The sequence below is a fragment of the Rattus rattus genome, chromosome 2 (assembly GCF_011064425.1).
Source record: "Rattus rattus isolate New Zealand chromosome 2, Rrattus_CSIRO_v1, whole genome shotgun sequence".
In the NCBI taxonomy this organism is placed as follows: domain Eukaryota; kingdom Metazoa; phylum Chordata; class Mammalia; order Rodentia; family Muridae; genus Rattus; species Rattus rattus.
This window is the reverse complement of record NC_046155.1, coordinates 110,579,033-110,599,519: the sequence shown is the minus strand read 5'-3', so window position 1 is coordinate 110,599,519 and position 20,487 is coordinate 110,579,033. Positions and strand designations below refer to the sequence as shown.

Here is a 20,487-nt window from a genome sequence, read left to right as displayed (position 1 = left end):
TATCTAGTTGAACAGAGATGGCAGTTTCAGCCCCAAGACACCTGTGCTGAAGGCAAGCAGGAGAGTACAGCATCTTGATGTGTGTGAGTACCGTTCTGCATTCGAAAGCCAACACTGCTCCTATCCGAGCTAGGAGGTGGGAGAGTCCTCTGCTCTGGGTTCTGGCCTTTTATTGTAAAGTTTATGAGGCAGGAGACTTCCTCTGTCTTTTTAAGGCCAGGTTCAAACTAGGCCAGTATTGTTGCAGACCTCTATTGTCTTTTTCTAGGCTTGTACTTGAGGTCCTCTGTTGATATGCAAATTAAGTTTGGAGGTGAAGGAAGGTTAGAAATATCTTTATCTGGCAGTGCTGAATTTATTCTAGTGTCATTATGTATACTATGAACTGAATTTCCCAGAAAAAATAAAACCCATCACATTTCTATGTTAAAGATTCCACAGGGTTGAAAGACAGGCTACACCTTCACGATGTGCAGAGCTGGGATGTCACCTGTATAGTAGGAAACTATCTTGGGCTATTTTTAGTTGCCTTATGTTAATTCATCGTCCACCTCTATGCCTGGGTTTATATCCTTTTAACTATAAACTGTAGAACTGTTGGGAAAATATTTGTTTAACAGATCAGAAGCTACCACTCACCCCAAAGCTTGGGGTTTTGTCGGGCACATCTGAGAACCGTGACAGGGCTTCCCTCACTTTGTGTGAATGTACCTACCTATTTGAAAAAATGCCCTGATTTATGACTTTCTTTTCTTCTGTAGCTTTTATGAAACTATTTCTAAGTTGGAATTTGTCATTCAGAGCATCCTGAATCATATGTTTCTGGGCCAAGGTCTATCTAGCACAAAAATAAACCCTCTCCTCTGTTTTCTTCTGGGAACAGGTGTTTTGTCTTGACATCACTTTCCCCATGCGAATAGGTGGAGTGTGCTTTAAGGAATCAGGAAGCCGACAGCTGCCTGATGGGCGGCACACAGGGGAAGGGGCCACAGATAAATAATAAAGATCGCCCCCTCGGGCTTCTTCCTCACCACTCTTACCTGTGACAAAGCCATGTAATTCCTTTTCTCTTGCCTAGTTGAAGCTGGTCCTGAAAATGTTTACTTGAAGATGTGGCTGGGCCTGTAGGTTCCTCTTTCTTTGCTTAAGTTCATCCATTCAAAATGGGAGGAGGAGGAGGGGGACAGATCCCAGTCCACCAAGAACACTAAACTCCCCAATCTCTGTGTGTGTGTTTCATTTTTAATAGCTGATTATGTTCGAGTTTTTCCTGCTTTTAGTTCTTTAATTAGCAGAGGCCAGCCTAAGACCCCATAGAAGCTACATCCATCCCCTCGACCCCTGCGCTAGCACTGGGGTGTGTGTGTGTGTGTCTCCACAGGCTCGAACGCAAACTGACAGGAATCCTAATTTACATGGAACTTAATTAAAGCATGCTTTCATGCAATTTTATTCAGCAACTAACCTCCCTTCTCTCTCTAGTTCATCTGTACTTTCATTAGCTTTTTTTGGAAAACAGGAGCTAAGGTGTGGTGTTTCGTTAAATTGTAGAGCATTTGTAAACGTTTCAGCTCTCAAATGCTGGATGAAACCAGAGAAACAGCACGAGCAATCCAGAACCACGGGTCCAGAATTTTATTAAAAATGAATTAAATTTTATTAAAAATGAAGTAGTGTTTTCTTCAAGACTTGGTCTTTTCAAAAAGTTGGTATTTTAAAAGGATAAGGATAAGGAACTGTTGTGGCTTGACAAAAGAAAAAAAAAAGCAGAAGAAAAACAGCAAAACAAGAGACCAATAAACAAACCAACCAACCACTCCTGGCAAGTAAGCTAATACTGCAGTGACCTTGTTACAAAAACAAATAAATAAATGATAAAATAAAATTGGTCTGATGACAACAATAATAGCAGTAACAATGCTATGAATGATCATTTTCTGAGACTAAGGACCTCTGAATGTCGCCTAGGGTTTAGTACCTGACTGTGTTTCTCAGATTTGAAGATTAGCCTTTTGTTTTAGCGGGGACTATTTCCATAGTTGTTTTTCTTGCCGTCTAGAGAGAAACAGCAAAAAATAAAACTGCTCATAAAATAGCTTTTTATATAGGTGTGTCAAATATGTCTAGACTTCAAGTATTGGGTTGCGGAGATTGGTACTGGGTAGCACCGCTGCATTTGGGGGTAGAAACCTAGGTTTTATTGTTTTTGCCGCGGCTCCTATGACATCACCGCAGAGCAGGAGTTACTGCACCTCGAAAGCGCTCGGAATCTCGCGACACTCTGGCTGGAGAGAAGCGCGTTTTTGTGGGCGGGGTGGGGAGAGAGTAACTTCCGGCCAGGCCGCTGTTTGGGTGGCGCGGCCGAGTCCTCTCGGGCCTCGCCGCTTCGCGCTTCCACTGCCTTCCCCCCCGCCTCGTGCGGGGGGTTGGGCGGCCGCGGGAGGCCACTCAGACCTTCCCGGCGCCTGTGGTCGGCCCGGCGCTGTGGCTCTGCGCGCGGGGGCCCGGGGTCTGAGGGGCTGCGGCCTACCCGGGCCCGCCGCTCAGCCTCATGAGGCACAGCCTGACCAAGCTGCTGGCAGCCTCGGGCCGCGACTTCCCGAGCCGCCGCGACAGCCAGGAGCCGCCCGCCACGCGCGCGCCTCCCCGGGACCCGACTGGGGCAGCCGCGGGGGCGGAGACGTCAAGGCCCGGATCCCCTGACCGCGAGCAACCTCAGGGGGACCGGGGCGAGCCGGAGGCCCGGAGGGGGAGTCGCGGCAGCGTGGCCGTGCGCGCGCCCGCGCCCTCGCCACTGAAGATGGAGGAGGAGGAGGAGGACGCGATCGCTATGGTCCCCAAAGAAGAGCAGGAGGACATGGACTTTCTCTCCGGGCTGGAGCTGGCCGATCTGCTGGACCCTCGGCAACCGGACTGGCACCTGGAGCCCGGGCTCAGCTCGCCCGGGCCCCTGTCCTCGTCCGGCGGAGGCTCGGATAGTGGTGGCCTATTGAGGGGGGACGACGACGACGAGACCGCGGCCGCAGAGATGCAGCGCTTTTCTGACTTGCTGCAGAGGCTGTTAAATGGCATCGGAGGCTGCAGCAGCGGCAGCGACCGCGGCGGCGGGGAAAAGAGGCGGAGAAAGTCTCCGGGAGGAGGCGGTGGCACCAACGACAACAACCAGGCGACGACTAAGAGTCCTCGGAAGGCGGCGGCGGCCGCTGCCCGACTTAATCGGCTCAAGAAGAAGGAGTATGTGATGGGGCTGGAGAGTCGAGTCCGGGGACTGGCAGCCGAGAACCAGGAGCTGCGGGCCGAGAATCGGGAGCTGGGCAAACGGGTGCAAGCACTGCAGGAGGAGAGTCGCTACCTACGGGCTGTCCTGGCCAACGAGACCGGACTGGCTCGCCTGCTGAGCCGGCTGAGCGGCGTGGGACTGCGGCTGACCACTTCACTCTTCAGAGACTCGCCCGCCGGTGACCATGACTACGCCCTGCCGGTTGGGAAGCAGCCTCAGGAGCTGCTGGAAGAGGACGACGCGGCGGGAGGAGTGTGTCTCCATGTGGACAAGGATAAGGTGTCGGTGGAGTTCTGCTCGGCGTGCGCTCGGAAGGCGTCGTCTTCTCTTAAAATGTAGGGTCAAGTAATCTGCTCTTTATCCGCGTTTACCCCTTTCTACACCCTTACACCATGTAAAACACCTTAGTGGGACATCTTCACCGGACGCATTTGAGAGGCGGAAAAAAAGTAATATTAAGTCTTTTAAGTGTTTAGCTAAAAGCATGAATGTGACACTGTAACCAACTCCTAATGATAACCTGTGACTATTAAATCTCTCTGACAGTTTCTTTTTTAGGTGATTTCCTTCCTGCCAGGCTCCGTTGTAGGGGTTACAGAACAGTCGTTCCCGCCTCACAACCTGGTAAGGATCCATCTCTTCACGTAACGCTCATGCTCTGCTGCTTAGCCTAATTTAATGGGCAAACATCTCAATGTGTGTGTGTGATACCTTTTTTGTTTGTTTCTTTTTTCTTTTTAAAGGTGGGAGGGCAATCTTAATTTGGGCCTTGTCCACCCTGGAAACAGACTTGTGCTGGTCATTAATGTACTTAAGTTGCTAATGGTTGAAATAGCTGTTAAATGTGTCCCCTTGTTCAGAGTTTTGCGTGTACCTAGCTCTTCTGTCCCCAGTGTGGACATGGCCTTGGATGACATCGGTTCCAACTGTACACTGAAACCTGCTAATAGAGATACAGTTTGGAGACAGTGAAACAGGTGAAGTTGAATGGAAGTTCCGAGTTGTACGAGGTGCAAATTGGAATTCCAATTGTAGAGCAACTTTTCAAAGGTTGACAATAAGTATTGAGGCATGCGCAAATGTGGTATTTTTCTGGAGATGACAAATCTCCTAAAATACTTAAGAATGCCTTCTAGTTTTCAGTAGAAAATGTAGAAATACAATCTATTTAAAGATCCAAATATTTCACCACTTGAGAAGATGGAAATTAATTTACCCATCAGATTTGTGTTTTAATTAGAAGACGATAAATGAAATGTTTCTTTGAGGACCAGCACAGTATACCTATCAATGAGTATGAAGAAATTGTTGAAAGTATTTATTTTTGTTGTATTAAAATTTAAGCTAAATTTCTGTACGATTATTAGATATTGAAGGTTGTGAAATGTGAATGAAAACATGTAAAGTGAGGCTTCACAAAGAATCTTCTCCCTATTTCTAAAACTTTTGTCCTACTTAAAAATACTTTTTAAAATTAATTATATGATTGATACTGTTTTTCCAAAGATGGAAACATCTTTCTTCCTTTGAAATAACTGTTTATTGTCCACATGTCTAAATGTGTGTTCTGATGCTCTGAAATGCAAGAGATATATTAAATTCTTTGTGAAACATCACTGTTTGATAAAGGATATCCGTATTTAGCATCCTTGTTTTTCTTTGTGCTAAAGTGGATACAGCTGTTGGGGCAGAAGAGACGGGACCAGCTGCTGGCCACATTTCCTGCTTTATTTTAAAAGGTAGTATAAGAAATAAGGAAACAGAGGTAATATCAGGGCTTCTGCTGTCTTTTATTTTTAAAATGTTCATAATTAAGTATTTTCCAGCAGTCCAAAGATGTAAGTTATCTTACACATAAGATGTTTTATTTTGTTATTTGGTTATGGAAATGGAATCTTGTTCTTGCACAACTAACTGTAAATGTTTTGTTGCTAGATAATATGATTTTGAGACCTACATTAGTCTCTGGTTTCAGTATATCACATTTTGTAAAATTATCTACTGCACTTGAGCATGAATGGGTAGTAGCCAAACTCACAACTTGGAGTGACGGACCTGCTTCTACAAGGGTAGGAACAAGCCCCTACAATGCAGCTGCATGGATTTTAGTGCCTACTGAATTATATATATATACATATATATATAAACCAAAAGTAGTTGGAAATTTATTTCAAATGACTAATTTGTGCTTTTTCTGAAGTATGTTAAATGTAGCTTTTGAAACAGAAGCCTTGAATTGAAATTTAATACTTGAACATTTTTGTATATATTTCTTTGTATATAATTTTGTGCAGAACCGATGACAAAAATATGGTGTCATAATAAAATCAGGTTTGTTGATCTTTCAGTTATGGGCTCAAAGAATTTATTCATCTCTAACATGACATTGGAAAGTAATGGATGAAAATAGGAAAAATGGTTGTTGTAAATATAGACTTAATCAAAAGGTTCTGGAAGCAGTAAGTTTGTTTTCCTAAAAGATTATGCCATTTCTGTGGAATATTTTCTTAACCTCAGTGCTTTTCCTACATTTGAAGTGTGAACTTGGGGAGAATCAGTTTCTGAATTGGGATGTTTTGATATTCCAAGTACAGAGTTTAAACTGTCATTTTATAAATGACAGTTTGGAGAATTAGGAGTCTCAGCAGTGGCAAGATTAGTGTCCTATTTTTAAAGCTGCTTTCTTAGGTCCCTATGTCTTATTAACTGTCTTTTCTGTTTCCATTTCATTGTTTCTTTTCTAGTTTTGGTGACAGTGATTTTTGTCATTTTTTTGCATCAACTCATGGTCTTGTTTTTACATGGTAACTGCATGTATTAGGACCTATCAGGGCCTTTAAATAAATTTGATCATATTTATGTGTAAGCACATTTTACTGTAAATGTTTGGGTTTCTTAATTTACAGCAGTTGTTTATTTCAGTGTGTAGTAAACAGTATCTTAAGTGTCCTGTTCACTACTTGTTAATTAAAAAAGTTATTAATATAAAACTGTTGTCTTACTATTTTTAGAAAATTGTGTTGTGGATTAGTATTTTGATAGAGAGTTCTGAAATATAAAATAGATTGCTTTGAAATTTTCAGGTTTGGGTGTATTTACTGTGATGATTGAGAACAATTTAGTATTTGGGGAACTGTTTCAGGTTTTATTCCTGATTTTTCCCTGTGTAAAAATGATAGAAAACCAAAGAATGTAGCTTTTAAATACCTGTCTTCCTATGATAGTTAATATTCATACATTAATTGACTAACACATATTGGCATAGTATTTCTATCATAGTGACTTAAGTTTTTGTCCTTTTTTTAACCATACTTAAAAGTATGTTTGTTAAAAAATGTAGTCACACCTCTGATATATATCCAACAAAGTATTCAAAATATTTTAAATATCTGTACATTTCATACTCGCTAAATTAATCTTTTTCTCTTCTCTTTAAACAGCTTAGCAGTATCTGCAAAAACGAATCTTTTCCTACAACCTGTTAACTGACTGGACTGATGGTAACAGTAATTGTGGGAGCCATGTCGGTCAAAAATTTGGCATCTGCTGAAAAACATGAATGCCATTTCCAAGGTCCCAAATTACTTCTATACTGATTACACTTTCCAGAAATGGAGATATGAAAAGATTCTCTGGAATGCTTGAAAGACTTAATAGAGATCCATGAGACTAAGTTAATTTTGGAACAGAATTACACCTTTTTTCCCCCATTCATGGCAATAACACTAAATTTATCACATACTTTTAAAAAATTGTAATTGGAGAAGAGAATTATAGTTTCATCAAGAAACATTAGATTTTACACAATCAAGGACATTAGATTTAGTGGGTTAGAATGACATAAATAGGCTAGCAGTGATCACAAACCTCTCGAGTGTATTTCTGGAAATGTAAAGAGCCGCTGTGGAAGACAGACACCTTGTTGAGTAGAATAAAGTCTGTATCTAAAAGATTAGTGTTTTAAAATAGATGCATTGATTGTATGTTTTGAAAAAGTGATTCTGATAGACAATGTGTGGGTGCTAACTTAAGGTATCAAGAGCATGTGTGTAATCCCAGGGTTTGGCATCTTGGATCTTCTGAGTACTTGATCTCATTGAATGTGTTCAAGTTTCTGATGAATGATAGAGTTTCTATTGGTCTGTGTTAAAATTTCTGGAGTATTCTGTAAGGATCTTTATATTCTGGATGAGAAAGGCTAATTTCCTACTATAAGTAAAAAAGCACTCAGAAACCAGTCATTTTTCATTATTGTTGGAATATGCTAATGCATTTGTCATCCGGTCTAGACTTAGCTATTTATTTTTTTTGGTTCATTTGGGAAATATGCAGATAGAAGAGGAAGATGATATGAAATAGTTAGTTTACACTGTAACTTGGATACTCAAAATTCATTCAGGTTGCTTTTAGAACTGCAACATAAAAATGTGCTGGGACAGTTTTAGCATAGTAAACAGTTTGCACTTATCAAGCAGCTTTGTTATATCATTAGATTCTGAATTACTAAGTTGATTATATACCATCTGTATTACCTAAGAAATTAATGTAGTAATTATATTATTTTTACTTTGATCAATTGAATTACTCATTAGTTAAAAGTGAGAATGTAGGTGGGCAGCTTTGTATCAGAAAACCTTTGCTTTTGCTATTATTTCTTGTAAAGTAGGCAATCATATACAAAGCACATTTTTACATTGCAGTTCTAAATGTAAAACATTAAATCATGGGGACTCTAGAAAGAAAGCAAAAGAAATCACATAACTAACCTAGGGCAAGATACTGTAAACACCTTCCCTTTCTCTTGGAAACTTCCTTCCCTCATGATTATACTTTTAAAAAAACTGAATAGAGAATACATTTTGTGTGTTTTTTGAAAGAACAAGTCACAGCATTCTGAAAACTGCTACATTTGACTAATATTTTAGTAATGACCTTGTTTTGTTGATGGAGACAAGGGTCTTGCATTGGACGAGAAATCACTAGCTAGCCTCAAACCTGAGGCCCTGCCTTTTCTTCCCACTTGCTAGGCACGCCATGGTATTTTTTTCTTTCAATAAAAGCCTATTTAACACATCCAAAAATGCTGCCTTTTCTAAATCAACAAGGCCCAGTATTTAGAAGGAATAGTTTAGATGTACTGTAAAGGAAACCATACTTAGTATGGTTCTAGACTTTAGTATTCTCTTCTGTTACTAGCTTACTTTATGGAGAATTGATGTAGTGTGTATTACCGAGACTGTATCCATATTTCATGATCTTAGAAGCTCTGTGCAGTTAGTGGATAATACCAACAATGCAGGATTTGTGATCACAGGAATTGTTAGTGTTCATTCTAATTCCAAAAAGTAGTAGTTTAAACAAGGATATGAAACACTTGGGAAGAATACAGATCACTCCAGAAACAAAAAAATGATCTAAGGAAATGACTCCGCAAACATAATTCAGAAAACAGAATAGTAAGGGTAAAGCTGGTGCTGTGCTAGGGAAGTAAAATGAGCGAGGTTCCTCTGAGTAACTGAGGTTTACTTGCTCAGCACCATCCATGGGGGGAGGAGGAACTAAAGTACTCCATAGTAGGTAGAAGCTTCGATGATAACTTTCTAAATTCTGTAGCTTCACAGGCTATAGGCTGGGATTAATCCTTTATGAGGCAACACCCCAAATTAAGAAAAAATACTTTCCATTTTGGCTTTGGGAGGATTGTGACTCTGTAGATAGTTTTTTCTTCTTGTGTTTTCTACCAAACTAAATGCTTTAGTGTAAAGGAGTGGTATTAGGAATGGATAAGAAATAGCATTGGGCAAACGAGAAATTGCTCAATTCTTGTTTGTTGAGCTAGGGATTAAACCCAGGACCTCATGTATGTTTTAATAGTCAGTCTGCCACTAATTTACACTCCCAGTCTCACAACTATGCCCCTTTGGTAGCTTTTATTGGAATTCCACATTTTGTGTAGTCTTTAATTGCAGGTCAGAGTTGTACCTTGTGAAAACCTACAAGTATACTTTTAATATTGCAGGCAGATTATTTTCAACATTTTATTTTTGTACATATTTGCTTCAAATCAATGAATTTCTAAATCAGGTTCAGGTAAGTGAAGGGCCTTTATGAGGAGTTTATATTGTCTAGACCCAAGATATGCCGCAAAAGCAGTCTGAAGTAAAGTAGGAAATAACATTTTTCTAAAGACAGGCTTAGAAATAGTAATCCAGTAATTGAAGATGTTTCCCCTCTGTGGTAGAGGACTTGATTCATACCTGTAAGAAAGCATATTAAGGATCAAACATAAATCTATTGTAAGTTATTTGTAAACATATATACAGTCTTCTTACTGGTATATATTCGTTGTTGGGTTTCATAGACACTTTGATTACTGCCATTCTCTTTTGTGTCTTAGTCTTAAAAAATGGTTCGGCTTTTTTGTGCGTCTTTGTCTAGTTCCCCTCCAAAACTACACAGAATATATTGCTAAAAGAATTCAAGAGTAACTGGAATTGTGGAAGGCTTATAGGTAGCAGTTTTCTGATAGCTTATTTATTCCTTTAGGACAAACACACAAACTCTCAATGTTATATGTAGTACAGCTGTTAGCTAGACCTACAGCACTCACACTGGCTTGTTTTGTAGCAAGCATTTAATATACAAATAAAGGTTAGTGACCCGAACTGAACACCAATAGGCACAGCATGACAATATCTTAAAAATTCCTGAAATGACTTAACATAAGGATATATTTGCTCTTTTTAAATTCAGAGTTCTTTAGACAGTCGTATAATTGAGGGTTTTTAAATAAGAACATAGTCCTACCTGGCAGCAAGGCCCCCATTCACAGGTATAGCCAAAAGGATGGGGTACAGACCACCCAGAACAAAACCAACTAGTGCACCCCGTGTTGTCGTACAGATTTCACAGTTCAAATTACCTAGGAAATACGTGATTATGATATTTAAGCAAATGTGACTTGAAGAATATAAGGTTCACATTTTATTTTCAGTGACACAGCAAAAATGGTGCATATCATGTCAAAGGAATAATTATAGAGGATGGACTGTAGCTTGGTGTGAATACATGCTTAGCATGTATTAAGGCCTTGGATAGGAAATACTGATAAAGAGGAAAACAAATCTTGACTCTGGATTCTCAGAAATTTGGATTATTATTTAGGAGAAAACACAAAATTGACCCCCTTCCCCCTATCTGTTTTTAATAAGAAGGGTCATGCATATAGAACACCTAACAATACTCATTCAGGACACATGGGACACAATGTCTTTCATTTTGCTAAATGCTGCAATGCACATAGTACTTCAGAGATTACAGAGCTGTATTCCCACAACATACTTAGACTTTAAAGAACTTTCATACAGGGCTGGAGAGAGATCTCAGTTAAGAGCAATGGCACTAAGTGCTGAGTTCAATTACCAGCACCCACGTGACAGCTCACCCTTATCTGTAACTAGTATATGGGGTCCAGTACCACTACCTGGTGTGCAAATGTACAGTCAGACAAAACACATACCTAAATAAAAACATCTTTCTAAAAAGAGAAAACTTGCATATAATGTGCAAATTAACAAGAAACAAAGGCAGCACTGGGAATGCTGCTTCAGGTCAGGGAAGTGTGTGGCTGACGGCTGTGGATATGTACTCACTGGTTGGTTGGCAGACCTAAGCTGAATCAGTTGTTGAATAGATTTGGTCTTCCCTAAACACTTCATTAAAGCTCACACCTACTTGGTTCTAATCCTTCAGTTTTGAGTGAAGTATATATAAGTGTATATAGTATGTATAAATGCAGGCTTGGATGATAATGAAATAAAACATACCTGTACTCAAAGGTAAACTTACAAAACTATGGTAGGACAGGTTTGCTGTCAAAAATGGGATCACAGCCATTGGCAAGCTAGAAGCTACTCGAGCTTGTGTCACGTTCAAAATTTGCCGAAATAGACTGTTTGCTATTAGGCCCCCAAAAGCAGCATTAAGTCCAATATATGCTGATCCATATTCAAGCAGATTCCTGAGGATGAGGGAAATAACCTGTTTCAGTTCTCTTACTCAGGTATGTTAGAGAACTTATCAGTACCCTGGGAAGAATCAGACAAACTTAACCCTTGCAGGATCATAAAACCAAAATAAAATTATAGCTTCACATTGACATTTCAATTCTAAAAAGGCTTGAGACAATGGCACTAGCTGTATGCATTTTGTGATTTTAGTAAAGAACTATTTAGAACTTTGCCAGTAATTATGTAACAGGAAACAGCTCTGAAGAGGAAGATGCCTGGCTCTTGAGCTCTCATAATACTTAAAAGCACAACACATTCTAAGGTAGTACTATTTATTAATTACCAACTTAAACCCATTGTATCTATAAACAACTTCAGATATACATTCAATCTGTATGTAACAGAGTTAGTGTGTTTGCATGTTATAGTGAGGCTATGCTAGGTAGTTTATATGTTTTCACTGCTTGTTTTGTGAGCTGCAGTATGGTCCACTGTTTCATGTTTCCCATTTTTCACCTCCACTAGGTTCTGTAATTTTATTTATTTTAAAACTCTTCTAAGTCATCACTACTGAAGTGTCGCACACTGTAAGATCATGCTTTCATTTCATTCACTGAGAACCAGTTTTGTAAAGGTGCCTTGTTGCTAAAGACACAAGGAAAACTGCATTCTGCTTTGGAGGTTCTCATAGTTGGCTATGTGAGAAGAGACTGAAGTTGAGGTTTTCAGAAGTCTAAAGATGGCTCAGGAATTAGAAAACTATTAAAGAACTACAGCCCCAGTGTGAGAAGCCTCAATTTTGTAGGGTTAAAGAAATGGGAACTTGAGCACGTTTACAAATATTTAATAGATAAAAGCCATGAAATAGGACTCACCCCTATTTTAACCATGCTCAGATATAGTGGAGCTGAAATTTGAAAAGAACACTTGGTTGTTTCCCAGCTATACTGTTAATCTGCTGTGGTTTTAAAATGAAACATCTCTATTGTTTGCAAGCTAAATCTTAGTTGAGTTTCAGCTCAGTTTCCAGTGATCCTCGCTGATTTGATTAAGATCCCACTGGAAGCCCGATCTCTTCCTGTGTTCAGTCATCTTCTAACTTCTTACACTAGGCATTACAGCTTCCCGTACCTCGTGTAAGTGCTCTGTTCTGATTCTTAGGAAACAACTAAATGGAGGTGTCTATGTAGGTAGGGTGGTGGTGAGAGACACACAGCAGCGTAGATTTATCAAGTTCTTAACGGCCACTCAATTAAAGGTTCTCTCTTAGAAGATGGGAAGTGCCAACCAAAAGTGGAATTGGTGTGATTTCCACACCCGAAGATGCATTTTCTACCTCAGCTGTCTGTACCTACTTTGCCAGTGCCTCTAACTCAAACTGGCTGGAATAGACAGTAAAGTTAGTTGGCTCTGGTTTGTTTGTTTGGTTGGTTTTTTTCATTCTCGGAACCCTATTATAAGCACCTCTTGTATGTTTCCTCAAATGTGACAGATTCTGGCTTAGTCACTTCTATGATCCTGTTCTTCCTACACCTTTTCCTCTTCTCAGAGGTTTCATGACTGGGCAGAATCAACCTGACAGACAACCTTTGAGTTGCATACTTAGGACCCACACGGAAGGGCAGAACAGACTCCTGAAAGTTGTCCTCTGACCTCCGCAGAGGTGCATAGACCCAGATCAACATGACCTTACTGTAACTAACCCACTCAGACTTTCTGATGGACAAGGTATGAGTAGTCTGTGGAAGTGCACTGGACTTGCCTATACTACCTTTTCAATATCAGCATGCTTCTTAAATTATCCTTTTCATCTTAAAGGTCTTTAAACATTCATTTCTCTGTCATTCCATCTAGCAAAATATTCCATGGTACTCTTACTAAAGGTAAGCATATAGAAATACATTGAGAAGATAAGAGATAGGGTAACATGAAAAGGTCTTTTAAGTTTATTTGTAAGTGGATTCATAGTTTTACATCACCCTAAAAGCTGAATGGAAAGGTGGGTTCATCAATTATATATTTCCAAAGATGAGTTCTAAGTTTCAGCTTCCACAATGAGTTATACAGTGCACAAAATGGTTAGTGTCTCTGGGTTTCAGGTTTTTTTTTTTCCCATCAAAGCAAAAAATACAGCGCAGTTTCCTTTGGTATCCTGTGTTATTTATGCACAATTCTTCAAATTTAAGATAATCTTATAAAATTTTGGTAAAAACATACTAAGGAATCTTACCTGTCTGATTCTGGAAGTTGTTTAATTTTTCTGGGTATGATATTAAATATTAAATCATCTTTGTTAGTACTTGGTTTATGACCTTCCATGTTGGACCTAAAAAACAACAATCCCATTTAAAAAATAATTGTAAGAGTTGTAGATTAACTTTATAATCTGAAAGGTCAATGTATATATGGCATACAGCAAAAGATTCCCTTCTCCCAATTAAGCATAACAGAAGCCTGAACATGAAAAATAGCACAAGACAGACACTCCACAATCTTGGTTTCCTAAGCAATTACTATGAGCATGAAACAGATACAAACTGATTTAATTCAGACATGGTGTCATGCCTGTAGTTTCAACAATTGGGGGGTGGGCCCAGCAGGATCAGCTTAGGGCTATCCTTGAATATACTTCAAGAGGAAAACTTACCACAGGAAAACAAAACCCAAAGAACTTGTGCTAAATAGACTGTGGAGGGGTAAGGGGGAGCTTAACATCATGAAAACAAAACAGAACAAAACAAAAACAAACCAACAGCCAGTAAACCTTGACAGAAACATTAGGTAGTAAACTAAAATCACATAGTGGTGTCATTTAGGTACACAAGTAGTAAAATTAGAAAATCTCACTTGGAAGCATTCAGGAAAGCCATGCCATGCTGCTGGTGGAACTATAAACTGTATTTCAAGTAAGTGTAAGCACTTTGTAAAGACAATTTGGTGTGAAGCATTAGAGAGATGGCTCAGTAGTTGAGAGTGAACACTATTGGAACGGATGAGGACTCGGTCTTCAGCTCTATAATGGGTTTGCTGAACTGCCCATAACTTGTTCCAGGGAGCTGGAATCCTCTTCTACCTTCGTTTCGTTGCAGGCGTGAACATTAGTTCCCACTTGGGCACACACACACACGATGAAAAGTAAAATCTGGGGCTGGAGAGATTGCTGAAGTTATGAGCACGTGCTGTTCCAGAGGACCCAGGTTCAAGGCCTAGCACCCACGTCGAAGCTCACACCTCTAACTCCAGGCCTAGGGCGATATGATGCCCTTTTCTGGCCCATGGAAGCACAGTACACACGCACACAGACCCTTTAGATGGAAAGCGGCTTATAGGCCAGTATACATAGGATGAATATCAGAGAGTAGAATGGCAGGTTTGCACAGATTCGGCTCTTTAACTTCCGAGTGAGTGACAGGAAAAGCAAAAGTCTGCCGCCTGTGGTGACAACTACTATTGGGACACTGAGGAGGAGGGTTGTGAGTTCCTGGGTGTGGTGACACAATATTGGGAAACTGAGGCAGGAGGTTTGTGATTCCTGAATGTACTACAAGACCCTATTTCAAAAGATAAAACAGTAGCAATAAATCCAAACCCAGAAATAACCTGATATAAATCAAGACTGTCATGGGTCACCTGTGACAACACTGGAGCAATGTCTTAGCAGATCTTGGGTACCTGTTATATATATAGAAATGACTTGGAAAATGATGCATGTGCAAAGTTCCATAAATCTCGACTTAAAATTAGCCTTGAAAATGCAATGCAGATTTAGAAGTTTAAGTCAAGTTCCCAGGCTTCAAGTCCCGTTTCTTCTTCCTGTTATTATTTCTCGGTTAATAAATTCCCATCAGAGAAAATGACACTTTGAAATACTACAAAGATTTCCAAAAGTTTCTGCATTAAAACCGAGCATCGGAAAATTAAACTTAGCCAAGGTTACCTTGTAAATCGGCAGTAATTCTGAAATTAAACTCAAAAAATTCAGCCAGGTATTCCCCTCGGGGGTGCAACTGAATACCCGGTCAGCCCACACAGCTTCCCGGTCTCCTCTCCGGACACTGGCACAGTTTACTCACCACTCGGCAGAATGACGGCAGCTTATGGCCGCCTCCCGCGCCCGAATCTACCACAACCTTCGCTAGGGTTGCTTGGGCGCCATCTTTGGATCACACGTGACTCTCCGCCTCTGTTTCCGGTCCGGGAGCTTCCGGTCTGGGAGACGCTAAACTACGGACTCCTGGGGTTGGGGTACAACCTGCACAAACAGCCCTCCGGCGGTGGCTGGGTGCCTGACACCGCCCCGCCTGGGCACGCAGCCCGACTTCCGAGTCCCCCAGTTGTGGTGTGGGCCGCGTGGCAGCCGCTCGGCTACCGGCTGGTGAAGGTAGCTCTGGCAATGAAGTTAGCCCGAGGCTGACTTTTTTCCCCTCCATCTCTCCCTTGGATCTTCAGGTCTTTGTGTCATTTTGTGCTGTGGGTAACTTCCAGCAGAAAATGAGCAATTCCAGAGCGAGCGCTTGTTTTTTTCTTCAGCATTCCTGGTGTCCTCCAGAACACAGCTTATGTGAAACAGGTGGATATAGTGAAAAAGTAACCATTTAGAAATAAGGGAGCGGGCCGTGATAACGCACGCCTTAATCCCAGAATTCAGTAGCCTGAGAGGTAGAGGGATTTCTGTGGATTCCAGGCCAGCCTGGTCTACGTCTTGTGAGTTCCAAACAAAATAGCAAGGGAGCCTAGGGTATAAGTCAGCACCACTGGGAACCAATTTTATGAGCTCCGGTCTCAGTTCTCTGCTTCTGTAAAACAGGAAAGGAGCTTCAGCCCCACTCCTCTTCACCTCTCTTCCTCTCTTCATTGCTTCTTTTTTCCCCCCTTAGCTTCTTCCAACCAGTCACACCAGGCAGAAAAATCTCATGAAAGAGATTTATTGGAGGGTCCAGGGTATGGAGGGACAAATTCAGGGATGGCTGTTTTCTGTGCCCCGGAGCAGACAACAGGGAACTGGATAAAGGGTCAGTGCTTGTGTAGGATTTCTGAGGGGCGGAGCTCCCCACCCCCCTTTTCCTGCATCAGACTTATGGGTGGGTTAGGGTGGAAAGTCCTTCCCAGCTGCAGGCGCCATCTCTGTGGGGTTGCTGGGGTGTGGGGGTGTGGGGGTGTGGGTGGAGAGGAGGTGCTGCCTCTGGGCACAACTCCTCCAGGACTGCAGACAGCGCCTCTGGAACTGCTCCTGCAGTGGCAGGAATGGTGGTAGGAATGGACAGCTCTTGTGACAGCTGCAGGCTAAAAAGATGTCCTGGGGTTGCCATTTTGGCAGAAGCCATCGTTTTGGACGGCTACTGTGGGACTTTTTATTTTGGCAGTCTTGGGCTGGGGCGGGAAGTTGTGGCTTGGCACTGCTTTGATGGCGTGTGTGTGTGTGTGTGTGATTGCTCAGGGATTACATGCACACACATATGTTTACCGCTCCAGAAGTGGGACCTGTGACAATGGAGCTGATAAATGAGGGAGACTAAAGCATCATTCAATAGCCAACTTTATTCTGAGCATCAGACAATTTTACTCCAAGGGCTAAGAGGAATCACACGAGGTAAGTGTACCCTCAGAAGGTCAAGACACGTGGAGGACATGCTTTTCCATACAGGCATATAAACAAATAACAATAGCCAGCTGTAATGAATAATTTGAAGTTAACTTACTCCTATCCCCTTTATCTGGAGGGGCAAGAAAGCATCATTCAAGAACAATTCAGTAGTTTTGAAGAAATGGAGGTCACAAAGCTCTTGTCAGGACTTCTTGGAGTTTTCTCACAATCACTCAGAACTCACATGGTCATTCTTGGACTGTGTTCTGGCACACATGTATGGGTGTGAACACACTCGTGTACATGTGGTTAGCAGAGGTCAGCGTTGGGTATTTTCCTCTATTACTATCGGATTATTGTTGGGACAGGGTCTGTATGGAACCTGGAACTCACCAACTCAGCAACAATAGCTGCTGGCAACCCCAGGATCCTCCTGTTCCCCAGAACCAGGATCACACATGTGCTCACCATACCTAATGTTTTACATAGGTAAGAGGATCCAAATTCAGGTCCTCAGAATACATACGCTATCATTTTTCCTTTCAACATTTTAAAAAAAGAAATCTTAAAATCTTTAAAAACAGTAACGTATATATTTACTCTTTTACTTGTCATTTTCAGGGCTCTTCATTCATTTTCTAAATCTAGAACTCAAAATCCTAGGATGCATATCTTCTGGGGATGAATTTGTTCACATTTTATGAGTCTAAGGAAATCTCTATTTAGCCTACCTAGTTAAGTATTGGTTTGTAGAAATGCTACTGACTTTGTACAGCTGATTTCATAATCACCTTTACTAAACTTATTCCTATGAATAGTTTTTAGCGGAGTCTAGGTATTCTTCTGGGTTCATAAATGTATCACCTACAAACAAGGACACATAATTATTCTCCTTTCTGATTTGAATGCCCTCTCTTCTTTTTCTTGTCTAATTGTCCTGGCTAGTACTTTATTGACAATGTATTGCAGAAGAATGGTGATGAGGTTATTCTTGTAGGAAATATATCACCTTTACCCCTGCGGGAATGAGGTTAACGATAGAGGTGCCATAGATGCCATTTATTATGATGAGATATATTTCTCCAATATTGAATTTGCTCAGTTTTTATCATGAAGGGATCTTGAATTGTTTCAAATTTTTCTGCAACTGTGGAAACAATAATATATAGCTTTGTCCTAAGTTAATTTACTAGGATGTATTTCATTTACTGATTGGTGTGTATAGAACCCTTTTTGCATTCTCAGAACACTTCCCACTCATCTTTTTGACACAGTGTTGGTTTGCTATGTACCTTGATTTTAAAATAAAAACGTTTGCATTTTTTATTTAGTGTTTGTCCGTGCTTGCTGATCATGGTGCATATACAGAGGTCACAGAATGATGTGTGGAAGTCTGTTTAACCCTCTACCATGTGGGTCCTAGGGATTGAACTCAGGTTGTCAGGTTTGGCAGCAAGTGTAATTACTGGCTGTCTTAATTACTGCATTATTGCTGTGAGGAAACACCATGGCCAAGGCAACTTTTAAAATAAAGCATTTAGTTAGGGGCTTGTTTATAGTTTGAGAAGGCTAGTCCATAGTCATCATGATCGGGAGTGTAGTGGCAGGCAGGCGGCAGGAATGGTGCTAGAGAGGCAGCTGAGAGCTCACAACTGACTCACAGGAGAGAGGGGGAACGGAGGGAGGGAGGGAGGGAGGAAGGGAAACTCGCCTCCAGTAATACACCTCCTTCAGTTAGGATACACCCCATACTCCATCCTTAACAACTCACCAACTAGGGACTAAGCATGCAGATGTAGAAGTGTGTCAGGGCCATTTTCACTCAAACCACCACAACCACCGAGCCATCTTGCTGGTAATAGCAGCTGTAAAGGTAGCTGCAACGGTCTGTTTTTGTTCCCACAGTGTCATTTGCTGAAGCTCTAACTTTCATGGTGGAATGAGACGTCCTCAATAGCCTCACAAATTTGAACACTTGGGCCTTGGTTGGTGGTGCTGTCGGTGCCATTTGCAGGGCTTAGCAGGAATGGCCTTGTTAGAAGAATGTCGTTGGGGACAGGTTTTGAGATTTCAAAAGCCCCATGGCTTCCCAGTTGCTATTCTCTGTTTTATGTTTACACTCAAGATATAAGCCCTCAGCTTCCTGTTCCTGCCTTTTGTTCCTCCGTCATGTACTCTAATCCTCTAGAGCCCAAATGAACTCTTCTACAAGTTGCCTGTCATGTGTTTATTATTGCTATGTATTATATTATATATTATTGTATGTAGTACATTATATGTATGTATTTATCTTAGATTTCCATCCCTGTGAAGAGACACCATGACCAAGGCAACTCTTATAAAGGGCAACATTTAATTGGGTCTGGCTTACAGGTTCAGAGGTTCAGTCCATTATCATCAAGGCAGGAAGCATGGCAGCATGCAGGCAGGCATGGTGCAGGAGGAGCTGAGAGTTCTACACCTTGTTCCAAAGGCAAACAGGAGAAGATGTCTTTCAGGCAGCTGGTTAGAAGGATCTCAAAGCCCACCCCAAAGTGACACATTTCCTCCAACAAGGCCACACCTACTCCAACAAGCCACACCTCCTAACAGTGCCGCTCCCTGGGCCAAGCATATTCAAACTATCATGGTATTATTAATAGAAAAGCAATTAACACAACATCTAAGATGATAGTGTTAGGAACTGGGGTCTGTGGAGTGTACTTAGGACTTTGCCCTTAGGAATAAGATAGTATTTTTATATAAGAGACTCCTGAGACCTTGTTTGCTCCATCCCCTGGAAATAACACAATAAAAAGGAGCCATCGTTGATATAGAAGGCAGGCCTTCCCTAGACACCTATCTTTTAGTTAGGGTTACAATTGCTGGGATTAAACACCATGACCAAAGCACCTTGGGCGAGAGTTTAGTTGGCTTCTGCTTCTATATCACTGTTCATCATTAAAGGAAGTTAGGGCAGGAACTCAAACAAGCTAGGAATGTGGCTACTGTTTGCTGGCTTGCTCATTTTGCCTTGTTCAGTCTGCTTCCTTACAACACCCAGGGCCACCAGCACAGAAATGGATCCACGATGATCTGTATCCCCTACCCTATCAATCACTGAGGAAATACCCTCGAGTTGGTGTATGCTGCCTCTTATGGAGGCATTTTCTCAACTGAGGTTCTCTCCTTTAGGATGACTGTAGCTTGTGTCAAGTTGACAAAACTAACAAGCACAGCACCAAAACAGCAAGTTCCTTGATCTTGGATTTTTTTCCTCCTTCAAACCGTGAGAACATCCTGCTGTTCTAAGCCCATTGGTACCATTTCTTTCAGCATCTCAAATAGATTGACAGCAGCTAAGAGACTTAAGAGTTGGGTAGTGTTTTGATCTCTCCATCCTGTTTAATATACATGTGAGTTTTAATCTTCATTTCAGAGATGGAGCATACTCAAAGTCATCCTGTGCTCAGTAATGAAGCTGGGCTTTGATCCAGTAGACTCTTGTTGCTCTCTACAACTAATTCATTTTCACCTTCCAGCTGAGGCTTGACAGGCCAGTTTTGATTTTTGAAAATATGTGCATGTTTATATGTGTGCTTGTGCTTGTCTGTGTTTCTGTGTGTGCACATGTG

The 20,487-nt window shown here is 41.2% G+C and overlaps 2 protein-coding genes across 4 annotated transcripts; one reads left to right on the top strand and one right to left on the bottom strand.

Moving 5' to 3' along the window:
- Positions 1–2,039: 2,039 nt before the first annotated feature.
- Crebzf (CREB/ATF bZIP transcription factor) lies at positions 2,040–8,361 on the top strand. 3 transcript variants are annotated; one of them, XM_032893220.1, is made up of 4 exons: positions 2,040–3,615; positions 3,827–3,904; positions 4,951–5,019; positions 6,721–8,361. In XM_032893220.1, exons 1-2 carry the CDS (start codon positions 2,552–2,554, stop codon positions 3,840–3,842), a joined length of 1,080 nt encoding a protein of 359 aa, XP_032749111.1. In that variant the 5' UTR covers positions 2,040–2,551; the 3' UTR covers positions 3,843–3,904; positions 4,951–5,019; positions 6,721–8,361. The 3 variants fall into 3 exon arrangements, with proteins under 3 accessions (XP_032749111.1, XP_032749110.1, XP_032749112.1); XM_032893219.1 differs by having other exon boundaries at positions 4,951–8,126; XM_032893221.1 differs by having other exon boundaries at positions 2,040–3,904; positions 4,951–8,126.
- A 945-nt stretch (positions 8,362–9,306) lies between these two features.
- On the bottom strand, positions 9,307–13,645 carry Tmem126a (transmembrane protein 126A). The gene is made up of 4 exons (XM_032893223.1): positions 13,520–13,645; positions 11,107–11,300; positions 10,088–10,202; positions 9,307–9,537 (listed from the first exon to the last, which is right to left on the bottom strand). Exons 1-4 carry the CDS (start codon positions 13,633–13,635, stop codon positions 9,345–9,347), a joined length of 618 nt encoding a protein of 205 aa, XP_032749114.1. The 5' UTR covers positions 13,636–13,645; the 3' UTR covers positions 9,307–9,344.
- Positions 13,646–20,487: the final 6,842 nt, after the last annotated feature.